This window comes from Euprymna scolopes, chromosome 14 (assembly GCF_053919585.1).
Source record: "Euprymna scolopes isolate OS-2025 chromosome 14, ASM5391958v1, whole genome shotgun sequence".
In the NCBI taxonomy this organism is placed as follows: domain Eukaryota; kingdom Metazoa; phylum Mollusca; class Cephalopoda; order Sepiida; family Sepiolidae; genus Euprymna; species Euprymna scolopes.
Genome location: NC_136495.1, coordinates 113812131 through 113826082, shown reverse-complemented (window position 1 = coordinate 113826082; position 13952 = coordinate 113812131). Strand labels below are relative to the sequence as shown.

Below are 13952 nucleotides of genomic sequence, written 5' to 3'. Positions count from 1 at the left end.
TTCAGTCATGGCCGACAATATTCCTAGAGCTGGTGGCTCGAACAAATTCTTCGGTTTGCAAACCTAAATTGCTTAAAGAGTAGATAGGATTTGCCTATTGCCGACTTTTACACTTCTTCTTTGTCTATTAGTCAGGCGTAGATGTACAATAACAGGGATCCACCGGAGCCACCCTGTACTTGGCCTTGTTTCCTGACTCGGACATTGAACGCCGTTTCCCTATCCCCAAATTCGTTCTTTTTCTCATTAACTGAGCAAATTGGGTTTGATTCCGTGCCGGGTGTGCTCACTTGGCTGGTCTGAGCCGGTCTTGTCTTGGAGGTTGAATACGCTAGAATACTAAATATAATTAGATCCTTCTTAGACAATAGGACCACCCAGGTTGTCATTTATATACGTTCATCCAAGCAACATAACATTAATGCGGGAGTGCCCCAGGAACCACTCTTGGACCACTATTATTCCTGATATTCATCAATGACCTCCCCGAAAATATTGAGTCTGAGATGGGTATATTTGCTGATGATACAACGCTCTATAACATGCATGAGGGAAAAACGGATGTACAGAAATCCAAGACAATGGCTGAATCCTTAGAAAATAACCTTCAGACTGTAGTTGAATGGGGATGCAAATGGATGGTAACATTCAATGCTAGTAAGACTAAGCTGCTTTTCTTTAACAATTACAAGACGCCTCTCCAACCAATGATAACCATGACAAATTTTTTAACATTCACAGGAAATATTAACTGGAATAAATACATTGAGGACATTGCGAAGACTATGATAACAGCATATTCTTTTCATTGTTTGGCTCTCGAATATATATCCAACATAGTTAGACACAATTAATCAACCGAGAACCGCATTACTCTACATAAAAACATATAAGATATCAATGGATGTATAACTGAGAATCAAAACAAAGAAATGACCATGCTGTTGTCATAGCCCTAATTATTATAGAGTCGTGATTTCAAAGGTAAAAAAAAAAGTATTGGGGTGCCATCAGCTAAAATCGAAACCGTAAGCGAAACTGTAGCATTCAAAACTGGTGACGTTATTACTGTACCAACGTGACACACATGTGAACTAATTAAAAATTAAAAATAAACCAAGATGAATGTTAAAAATGTGTAATGATTTTTTCAATTATGATCCATTTTTGACAGCTTAAAACTATTTTAACCGGCTAAAGACCCATAAAAGAACGGTCCATAAAAAAATCCAATTATTTGAGGCCCCTAGCGCCGCTCTGCAGTTTTAGTTTCGGAGAGATAGAGTTTGAAAATATGGAGATAGATAGACATATAGCCTTTTATATATTAGATAAAGTACTCACGTGAAGGTTGCCAACATCATAAGTAAAAATGGTACTGTGGAACAAACTGGATACGAACTCGGCACACCTACGTTTTCAGACGTGTTAACCATTTAACCACCGTCACTTTCTAATTATAAAAAGATACGAAGGTTTTAATTTTCATTTTCATTAATTTACTTAATTTATATTAAATTTATATTTTCACTTACTTTTAATATATCTTTTAATTATTATTTAAATCTGTTGTTTCTGGAGAAATGGGGATGTCGGAATTATGCAATTCAAATAATGAGTAGCCAAGCTCATTTTAAGTTAACTACAATTTATTCGTGACAGAAATTAAATTAATTACAGACGATATTGAATGTCAAAGTGACGTCTGCCATGTTGCTTTTCTCTCTTCCTAGAACCCTCCCCAAAAGAACTCTTACTTTCTTTATTAGAGTTATTTCCCCTTTTTTATCGCTATATCAAAATCAAATCCGATTTTAGACAAAATATACATTTTTTTTTCATGGCTAAACGCTTATGTTCTTTAAAAACAATAATACATATCAACTGACTTTTCTTACAAATACTTTTATTCCTATTGTTGTGGAGACGCCAACTAATTAACATAGGTGGGTGAGTGAGATATATAAAGGTATCAATCACCAATACCGGGGGAGTTATGCAACGACCGCCAAATAGGAAAGACACCTATGTTGCCCCCAGTAAGACATGCAACACGCCACCTGCCGGAATATCTCCAAATGAAGAATATCTGAAGACATGTAAATATGTATATAACTTTTTTGCTTAATATATTATTGTTATACCTTTACTTTCCGTGTTCTTGTTAATTATTTGTACAGACACAACACCTATGAAATAGTATCTTCCTTCCAATGTTTGTGTATAGACAAAACAAACATGTTAAAATACAAAATAATTCTTCTAAACTTATCTGTGATCATTTATCTGTCTTCTATTTGTATGGTTTTACTTTCAAGGCCAATTTCTTTATGGGTGCCTTCTATGACTCAGTGATTTTATACGGAATGGCGTTGAATGAGACGCTGACGGCGGGAGAAGACCCCAAGGACGGATATGCTGTCTCGAGACGCATGTGGAATCGGACCTTTCAAGGTAAGAAGATATGATGCCAGGGAGAGACATGTCAACTTCTCTAACATCGGAGCATCAATCTGACCTCACAGCTTAATCTTCTTAGCTATTTCGGTTCTACCTCTTTTTTTTTTCTACTCCCTTCTCCCTCTTCTCTACCATCCTCTTTCCAATCATATTCTTTTAACTCCGTCTCTTCGTCCCCTCCTCTTCTCTTTCTCTTCTTCCTTTTTTGCCCCTTTTCTTCTTCCTCTCTTTTACTCTCCTCTTCCTTTTCTTCGTTTTCATATATATATATATATATATATATATATATATATATATATATGTATATATATATAATATAAAGCTGCTGAATGTGTGTGTGTATGTGTGTGTGTGTGTGTGTGTGTGTGTCTGGTCACGAATAGGCTCTTATATGGTCGATTATTTTAAAAAACTGATTACAAATAATGATAGAAGATGTATCGAGACACAGGAATGCGTATGTTTGATCAGGCAGAACGGTGGTTCATTAACATTGTGGGGTCTGCGTCCGCGCCAGGTCCACAAAGTATGGAAATAAAAAATAAAAAAACAAACGTTTGCAAGTGTTTTTGATATAGATGTACATAAGAATACTTTGATAAGTATGTTTTAACTTAAATAGGGATGGTATGATAAAAATGTGGGGTCTGCGTTCGCGCCTGGTCTCAATAGAATGGAAATAGGCACAAGCTTTAATAAAGACTTTTTATATCTATCTGCATAAGTATACTTTGATAATTATGTTTCAGTTTGAAGAAATATTGTATAATAAAATTATGAGGTGTTCGTTTGCGCCTGACCTCCATAGAATGGAAATATGTCACAAAGTTTAACAAGGTTTTTTTTATATTGATCCACAGAATATTGTGATAAGTGTTTCAGTGTGAACAGGTATGGTATAATAAATTATGGGGTTTATCTATTTTCTTTTTACTTTCATCATATTTTGCTTTGGGTTTGATACCCCCAAATTCGAAGCTATCTCTTTACAACCCATCCTTTTCATAACCTATCATACTTTCATAAATCAGAGTCCATTTTCTGTAGGCTGTTTTTGAACCCAGTCAAGGACGGCTACTTTTGCTAGTATATATATATATATATGTATATATATATATATATATATATATATATATATATATATATATATATATATATATATATATATATATATCTTTATTCGAATAGCAAAATTTTAAAATAATGAGGAATAAATGAACCATAATCGAATGTTAAAAAAAAAGAACACATCAGTCGATTAAAAAATCATGAAGTGTAATAAAACAAACAAAAAAAAAAGAGCTCGGAATGTAATAAAATAAAACAGTCGATTAAGAGAAGAGAAAAAAATCACGAAAGCGGTTTTCGTACATCGGAGTTCTTTTTCCCATAAAAGTATCTTATATCCGGGTTGCACTGTACATGGAGAAACCGGACATTAAAGCTACGACTCTCAGGATATATGGAAATAAGGATAGGGCACAGAGAGTCTAGACACGATTTTCTATGAGAAATTAGTATCGCAGAAGAGACGTTTGTAGAATTTATTTAGAAAGTGCTCTACCGAATTTCAAATTTTACATACATCGTGATAACTTCAATCTATATATTAATGTGGACATGATCGGCCTGACGGATATCGTAGCTGTCTATGAAACTGCTAAAGAGGAATAGAATTTTTTTTTTTTGTAGTATTGTAATAAAAAGAAGGGAAGAACCTTAGATGGAATGTGTCCCACGAAATAGTTCCAACTGCCAGCGAAGGTTTTTCTGCTTACACACACACACACACACACACACACACACACACACACACACACACACACACACACACACACACACACACACACACATGTATAATATATATATATGATATTCAGAAAAGAACAGAAACTGAGATAAATATTTTTCCTAAAATTTATATATGCTTTTTTTATATTATAAATAAGAAGAGTGCTGAAATAACTTGAATCTAACAACATCGAAGCATGCCACGAACCAAAGGAGCATCAGACCAATCAGAATTTCTGCGAGGACGAATCGTGGATAAACATGAAGTTATTCTTAGTCAACGCAAAATAGCAGGAACCCTTTCTACTGTGAATAGAGTAATCATACAATTCACAAGAGAATACAAAGAGTGCATAAAACCTCATCCAGGCTTCCTGGACATTCTGAAAGAATCTTGTGTCTTGTAAAAAGAAATCTTGAAGAGGATTCTTAGCGCAAAGCCTCTGACATTGCAACACAAGCTGGTGTCGTCCAGAACAGGTGTCAGGTATATATACAAGCTAAACTACGATGGCTGAGCTGTGAGAAAGAAACCGCTTCTTCGTCCTACCAATATGAAGCGCAGAAAAGATTGGGCTTGTGAAATGGTGGAGAGACATATGACCTTTTGGACCAATGTCATTTTCTCTGATGAGTCACGATTTGCATTATTTTCTTACAAGTGGAAGGGTATAGGTATGGAAGCCCCCTCAGCTGGAGATTGACTTAAAAGCCAATGATGAAACATGTGGTTTCTCGGTTATTGTATTGGGCGCAATTTGGAGTGCTGGTCGCTCAGACCTGGTGGAGAGCGAAAGAAACATCAATTCTGCTAAATATGTTTTGATATTACATAAAGGACTACCAATATTCTCAAGTGGTAAAATGAACCAAGTTAATTCACTATTTATGAAAGACAGAGCTCCTTGTCACTCTGCTAGGACAACACAACATTGGTTGAGCCAAAATGGGATAAATAAACTTCCATGGCCGAGTCAGTTTCTGGATATGAACCTAATTGAAAACCTTTGGGACATATTAGACCGGAATCTTCGTAAAAAAAAAGAAAGCCACCTTCTAAGCCTGAACTTTTAGCATTATTGCGTTAGACATGGCAAGGAATTTCTCAAGATGATATTCGTCAACTGATCAATACCATGCCTGGAAGGGTCTTACCATTAAAAGCAGCAAAGGGAATGTTAATCAAGTATTTGTAATTAAGTTTAGTTTTGATTTTGTTCTATAAATTATGTTTATTAAAAAAAACTATTTTTATGGGTGTCTATACTTTTCTGTCATCTCTCTCTCTCTCTCTCTCTCTCTTTCTATCTATCTATCTATATATATATATATACACGTTTGTATATATATATATATATATATATATATATATATGTATATATATTAGTGTCGAAACACACACACACACACACGCACATATCTATTGGTGTTGTTACAAACGCGTAAGTTTTTTCACATAAAAAGAATTTATGGTTAATGTAGTTTCCTAATGTGTATTTTTTATATAAATTTTCGGTGAGATACAAATAAACAAAAATGAACATATGCGTTATTTGTAGATTTTGTTCCATCGCAAAATCATTAAAGAGAAAGAAAAAAACTGACATAAACAAATTGTTAGTTGATTTTTTAAAATGAATTTGGTATATTTATATCTTAAACTAATTGTTCTCTTTACGATAAATGAATCTCCAAATATCGAAACATTTCTATATAAACGAAATTAAATCGAGGTCATTTAACGAACTCTTTCGATAGGGACGGCGGGGGTCTATAGTACTCGTATGCTGTGGCTGTGTTTTTTTCGGGTGCTTTTGTTATTGGGATCGGAATCGGAAATTTAGAAGAGAATCGGTAATTTTATCGGAATCGGAATAAATATTGGAATGGTCACATCACTAATATATATATATATATATATATATATATATATATATATATATATATATATATATATATATATAGTAAGTTATAAAATGTATATGGCGCATAAGCCTGAAGAATCCTAAAGTGGATGAAACGCGGAATATTCAGTGTAGCTTAATCGCCATATACATTTTATAACTTACCAACTAGCTCTACCTACGTATTGAGCACTTTTGAAGTAAATACTTAAAGTTTACGCATAAATCTATACTTTCGTATATTAATTTTATGTAAATAAATTAAGTAGTTATTATATATATATATATATATATATATAATTAAACTTACTAATTTATACATTTAAAAATGACCACGTCACTGTTCCTAGGACGGATAGTTTAGAAAATATTTACATTTCATTCCAGGAATTACCGGGAAAGTGATAGTCGATGATAATGGAGACCGCTTGACCAGTTTCTCCATAATGGATATGAACCCTGCAACTGGACAATTTCAAGTAAGTATCCCGTGAAACCATTCCATGGGCGAAAATTTTGAAAAGTCAGCACAGCCGATACCTTGTCTTACAATTTTATTATTATATATGATCGAACTACCGAATGTTAAATTCAATTAAAAAATTCTTTTAAACATAAGGCACTAGGCCACTTTAATTAACCAGAAGTATTTTTTGTTTTCATTTTAGAAAGCGGTCTAGTTGGAAAAAGCGGAGACAATCCAAAATGTAATGATATTAAAGTTAAACTTTTCCGGTAATTAGTAAAACAACAGAAAACATTACTTACCAAAATATTTATTGAATTGATTTAAATAAATAAATAATAATAAAAAAAACTATATGACTAATATTATAGGACCGTTACATACCCATTGATGGACTCTTCCAAGTACTAGATTAATCGAGAATCAAGTACCCTCGTCGATATGGGACTTTACTGCTATTCAACTGACAAATTAGCCTCTGTGACTTGTTCCTTTTTCAATCTATCTTTAAAACCTGTACCGTGTTCCGAGTTGTCTTTCCTGGTCCAAATCTAAATCCACATCAAATAACACTATTTCAAAATAAATATATATTAAATTTTTTTTTTTTAAATGTGCAAATAAATTATAACATTCGGTTTAGAATATTATGAAATAAATGGAATGTTTACTTTTAATATAAATTTCTTTAAGAAAATGTAATTATTTAGATGTAAAATGTTTGCAGGTGTGGGTTTTTCAATAATGTTATTTGCGAAATTTAGATAATGAATATTTTTTAAAGATAAATTTCTTTAATAAAATAACTCTTGAGAATTATAACAATACTTTTAGAATATCTGTGCGATATTTATGAAATTGTTTTTATTTAAACTAAGTAAATATTTAAAGTATGAGTTTCCTTTAAATTTTGGTAGATTCTTTAAAGCATATATTTCATTAAATAAATTAAAATTGAATACGCCCATGTTCCGGAGAAATTATATATATATATATATATATATATATATATATATATATATATATATATATATATATATATATATATATATGTGTGTGTGTGTGTGTGTGGGCAAATAGTTAACAAAACATGTTAAACATGTTAAAACGCACTTTGAAAAAGAGTTAAAAACATATTTGATTTGAAAAGGAAGCACTAATTAAGTGGATAGTCCTTAATACATGGAGAGTAGAAAACGCATTGTGGGTGCGTTATCGGCAGCTCCTGTTACTCTCGCTTCTTCTTATTTGTCCCTCAGTCCTCATTTTTTAATGAGTGATTTTTCTGACAAAGGGAGAAGAAAAATCTGTTTTCTAGGTTGGCAGTATTTTGCGCGAACAGTTGGCAGAGATGGCGGAAATGTTCTGTTTCTATGTCTATCCTTGTAGCCATGTCACTAGTAAGGGTGCTGGAGGTAAACGTTTTGTCTGGACTGACGTTATCCACCTGATAGTCAGGGACCCGAACCTTGGATTAACCACCAAGGAGGCTGTCCTATCAGCAGGTGCAAAGTATTGGAGCTGCTGTATTGCCATTTGGTGAATGGATTCTGGACCATGCAGTAGCTTCTGGTGGGGCCTCTCGATACCATACTAGTGGGTAATTGTTACGGCTTTACCTTATCATTAGCTACAAATAAAAAAAAAATTCTTCGTTTCTTTTTCTCTCTTAGTTTCCCCTCTCTGTCCTTCTCTAAGTAAATCTGATGACCTAGTCCACAAATTCCAAAAATTCATCATGACAAGTTTCAAGAAAAAATACACGATTAAACCCGGTTCTCCAACTTCGAACGTAGACCCCTACTACCATGTCTCCTTCTCCAACATCAGGGGTCTACGTTCTAACCTTCCAGAGGTTGAAACCCAATTACAGGAGACTAAACCAGACCTTTTATTTTTAAGTGAAACTGGCATTGGAGAGGCTATTTCCCTAGAAGAGTTCGCAATTAAAGGATACTCTAACTTAACTTCTAAATCTGACCTCCAAGATCGCCATGGGCATGGAATATGTGCCTATATAAGGGATAACTTTCCATGTGGTAGGGACATCTCCAGGGAAGATCCTAACTTACCCTATATGTGCTTCCGGGTTGCTTTAGCTCACACTACGGCATTTATATTTACTCTCTATCGCCCCCATAACAGCGGAGTTACTATCTTTCAAAGCATATCTGAGAAAATTGACCAAGTCCTATCTGCTTATCCTTCAGCTAACATTCACGTATGTGGTGACTTCAATGTTCACAACGTCGAATGGTTGACCCACTCTAACAAGACCGATGATGAGGGGAGGTTCTGTCATGATTTCTCCATTGCCTATGACCTCACTCAGATTGTTCAGGAACCCACTCGTGCGCCCGACAATGACGGCCAGTATGCGAGCCTACTAGACCTTTTTCTCACAACTTGCCCTGAACTATGTTCAGTTTCTGTTCTGTCGCCTCTTGGATCTTCCGACCACTCTGTTGTATCAATTAAGATAAAAATGAAATGTAATAAGTCCCCAGACGTACCTCTCCATCGTACAGTATATCGATACACTAAGGCTGACTGGGATAGCTTCCGTACACTTATATCTGATCTACCTCTGCATTCCATGTTTAAAAAGGATGTGTCCTCTATAGTATTAGACCTGACGGAATGGTTAATTGTTGGTATTGACCGTTTCATACCCTCTAAAAAGTTTCAGCAAAAACCTAACAGCCAGCCATGGTTCTCTCCAGCATGTGCTGCTGCCATTGCGCACAGAAATCACTTTTTCCACTGTTTCCAACGTAATAGATGTATGAAAACTAAAGCCGCTTTCAGGACTGCCAGCAACCATTGTAAGAAAGTAATAAAGAATGCAAGAGAGTTGTATGCTCAATCTGTTAAGTCCAAAGTACCTGAGCAGCGGCTTGGTTCCCACCAGTTTTGGCAAATAGCAAACAGAATCCTGAACAGAAGCGTGTGCTCCATCCCAACTATTATCAATGGACCTGAGCTAATCTCGTCAGCATCAGACAAAGCCAAACTCTTTGTCAAGAACTTTTCAGCTAACTCTACCCTTTGCGATCAAGGCTGCCAACCCCCAATATTTCCTCCTGTATCAGAAAACACGCTATGTGATATACGTATATCTGTACGTGATGTTGCCTTGCTAATCAAAAACCTTGATTCCAGTAAAGCAACTGGCCCTGACGGTATTCCAATTATAGTACTCAAAAAACTTCAACCTGAACTATCGCCCATACTTACAAAACTGTTTAAACGTTGTCTTAAGGAGAATAGTTTCCCATCTCCCTTGAAAATTTCATCAGTATGCCCTGTATTTAAGAATTCAGGTGATCGCTCATCCCCTCTCAGTGCAGGCCAATAAGTCTCCTGTGCGTCATGAGTAAGTTGCTGGAATCTGTGTTAAATACAGAGGTAATCAACCATCTCAACAAAAATAACCTTCTTAGAGACACTAAATATGGTTTCCGTTCTGCTAGATCTACAGCAGATGTGCTTACAGTTATATCTCATAGGATTAGCAAATCTCTCGACGGAGGCAACCATTGCTCTTGACATATCTAAGGCCTTTGATAGGGTATGGCATGAAGGTTTACTTCATAAGATCTCTAGCTATGGTATTGCTGGAAATGTCTTCTCAATTATTAAATCATTTCTTTCTGATAGGTTCATAAGAGTAGTAGTTGAGGGGCAAAAATCAGAAGCTCACAGTATTAATGCCGGTGTTCCTCAGGGATCCATCCTGGGCCCAACTCTTTTCCTGATCTTTATTAATGATCTTCCAAATCACATCCTTACATCATTTGTAGACATCTATGTTGACGACACTACCATTTATGGTAGCACATCTAAGACAGTAAACGACCAAGTTCTCTCCAATTCTCTCTCCTCTGATCTTGAGCACGTAGTACAATGGGGTAAGGAGTGGCTGGTTACTTTTAATGCATCTAAAACCAAGCTTCTCTCTTTACATCATCAACATTCTGATCCACATCTGGCATCAATTGAAATGAATGGCTCTCGTCTTCAGGAGGCCTCAAGTTTTGACAAGCTTCTTGGCTTGACCATTACTCCTGATCTTAAATGGAACACGTACATCAAATCTGTTGCCAAGGCCCCTGGAAAAATGGTGGGATCTTTCTATCGATCCGGTAGATATCTCACTGCTGATGCTATTCTCTATCTATATAAGAGCCAGGTACGTCCAAGGATGGAATACTGTTGCCACATCTGGGCAGGAGCTGCTAGAAAGGACTTGGCCTGCCTTGATAGAGTTCAAAATAGACTTCGTAGCCTCGTAGGAGATGTCCTTTTCTCTTCCTTGCAACCTCTATCTCACAGAAGAAATGTTGCGAGTTTGTCTCTGATGTATCGTTATTTTCATGGAAAGTGTTCGACTGAGCTTCAATCTATGGTCCCCCCTCGCCAAACTTTCACAAGAAACACTCGTCTAGCTGTAAACACTATCAATAATTCCCCCCACTCTTTATCTGTGCCTAAACCTAAACGTAGATTCCATGAACAAAGCTTCTTTCTTAGAACTGCACGCCTGTGGAATTGTCTTCCGTTTTCCTGCTTTCCGGCTGACTACAATATGGTTGTCTTCAAGTCTAACGTAAATAAGTTCTTGATGAGCCGTTCCATATAAGTTATCAAATTTACCAAATTTTCATTACTAATGATTACTATATTGTCCAATTTCTACAGTACACTCTTTAACCCTTATCCTTGAGTGGCCTCTTGGCCTTGATAATGTGGTGATGCCTATGTAAAAAAAAAAAGTTTCGAAGAAATACTTTCCTTCTCATCAGAGGGTAGGAATTAGCAAATTGCGGGATCGAATTTTGCTTGCAAAAGTATTTGATGAAACTGCAAGTTAGTCAAAGATCTTACTTGATAAAAAAGTGAAGCAGAGAGAATATGGCGAAGAAAAAGGTGATTTCACGTGAATGGATAGTCTGGTGAAAGGTAAAGTATCCAATGACGGTAAAATCCAAGAATGTAAATCCAAGAAAGTTAGCTAAATTTCCATTCGCACAAGTAAAATCCAAGGAAATCGCGTAATTGGAAGATGGTCCAAAATAATCCAAAAGGCCAAAATCCGTGGAATAATTCACAAATAGGTACAAGGAAAAGAGGAAAGAATTCCAATAATATTATTAAAAGAAAAATAAGATATGCGTTAAACTCGGCTGCCGAGACAAGGTGTAATTAAGAAAAATGAGTGAAGAAGAAGAGAGAAAAAATGAGTGAAGAAAAAAAGATTGAATGATGATTGAATAAAATATAAAATAGAAAATAAAATGTCAAAATGACCCAGACAAGATGACGTTAAAAGGCGCCAAGAATATAGGGCAAAAAGAGGTCAACTGAAATGTACAGGTTATTACTTAAGAAAATATCAGCAGGAGTTATTAAAAGACACTAAAAAATTTTAAGGGGAGAGGATGGTCGGTATCTGCAAATTCCGGATAAAGCAAGAAATATGTAAGTAAATACATATAGTAAAATATAAGTAAATATACATTCAGAGTATGAATGTATAGATAAATTAATATATTTGATAGATAGGAATATTTAAACACTAAAACGGAAATTTGCAGATAAAAGCCCGGCCAAACAAAGAAGAAATAAAGAATTAAAATAAAGGATTATTAAGTTATAAAGTATTAGGAAAGTATGTAAAAACGATAATGTTAAAGAAAAATTATATATATATGAAAGGTTAAAATAATAGCTATTTAATTTCAAAATTACCATAATTAAATTTGGACTTATGTTTACAGAAAGAGATCAGTTCGTTTTTAGAATTTATTATATCGTTACTTTGAGGGAAAGTAATTATAGTTATAGCTTCGGTTGTGCAGAGGCGACATGACTTAGAGCCAGGAGTATAAGACTTAACATTTTTATGATAGTCCATTTTATTGAGAAGGGGGTACTATTAGAATTAAGTTTTTTAATTAAAGTGGTTAGAGAAGTTCCTTGGTTATTATTAGAATTATGGTTGTTAAAAGAAAAAAGGTGGGTCGATATTCTTTTCTTAATTAATGTTGAAGTAGTGCCGATATATTATGCACTTTATTAAAAGCTCGAGGTCTGAAATTAATATTAATTTGCTGATTTGTATTAGGGAAATAGCTTGAATTTTGTTCATTTTGTTCAACAAAGGGTGGGACAATGATTGTACGAGGACTGTTTTGGAGGGGATAATGAGTGTTGTTAGTGTTATGATGGCTGTTAGGAGAAATATTATCATTCTCATTATTATTATTATTATTATTATTATTATTATTATTATTATTGCTAGTTGTATGATTGTAGATGAAGGGACTGCTCGAGTGGTATATTGGATTAGTAACTATATCAGATGGAGGATGGGAAGAAGGATAACTTGAAGATAAAATATTAGTGTCTGTTATGGGAGGATTGCGTGGGATGCAATCATTATTGAGTGGGCAAAGATGTTTGTTATTACAATTACAGTTAGTTTTTGGTTTAATTGGGAAAGGGATTTTTTGGGCTGATTTAATTTTTTTGTTATTAGATGTTAAGATTCTTTGTGCTAAATCAGACATTGTTGAATAAGAAATCCTTATTGAGTTTATATATATATATATATATATATATATATATATATATATATATATATATATTATTTATGTACAGTCATATCTTGGTACGATGTGCAGACCGTTTCAATCGTAGTTGATTTCTATCAGCAAGAAGAATTAAAATACAAAAAGAATAAAAATATATAATTTGCTCTCTTTGATTGAGTACTCTCAAAGACCCTTGTTGAAATTAAATTATTCTTAAATTTTGGATGTCTTTCTACCTGGAATATATATATATATATATATATATATATATATATATATATATATATATATATATATTTAAAAAGATTTAAAATTTGGATTGTTTCCCCTTTTTACTACTGAAAATAAAAACAAAATAGTTAGTTAAAATGCCTTAATGCTGTTAGATAATATCAGGGTTTAAAATGTTAATTTTCTATTCTCTCTCTCTCTCTCTCTCTCTCTCTCTCTCTCTCTATATATATATATATATATATATATATATCGATCGATCGATCTATCTATCTATTCAGTGGTAAGTGGACAATACCAGTGACCTTGCTAGGCTAAGAATAGAAATATTGTTTTGGTAAAATAAGTTTAGCTGAAAGTTAATTATGTAAATAGTTAAGTGATGTGTTTATAGATTTAGCTGTAGTTTGCTATAAACATAAGCATTTATAAATCCAAAACAATAATTGGTAAGATACACTGTTCACGCCACATTTAAGTAGGTGACCGGAGGTCACATTAAGG

At 34.2% G+C, this 13952-nt stretch overlaps 1 protein-coding gene across 1 annotated transcript in view; it reads left to right on the top strand.

The window, feature by feature from the left end:
- LOC145292793 (atrial natriuretic peptide receptor 1-like) overlaps nucleotides 1-13952 on the top strand; it is a 372037-nt gene that overhangs the window by 29291 nt on the left and 328794 nt on the right. Inside the window, exons 5-6 of the mRNA XM_080138832.1 lie at nucleotides 2319-2454; nucleotides 6543-6634. Coding sequence (XP_079994958.1) covers nucleotides 2319-2454; nucleotides 6543-6634 — 228 coding nt within the window. The remainder of the gene's footprint in view (nucleotides 1-2318; nucleotides 2455-6542; nucleotides 6635-13952) is intronic.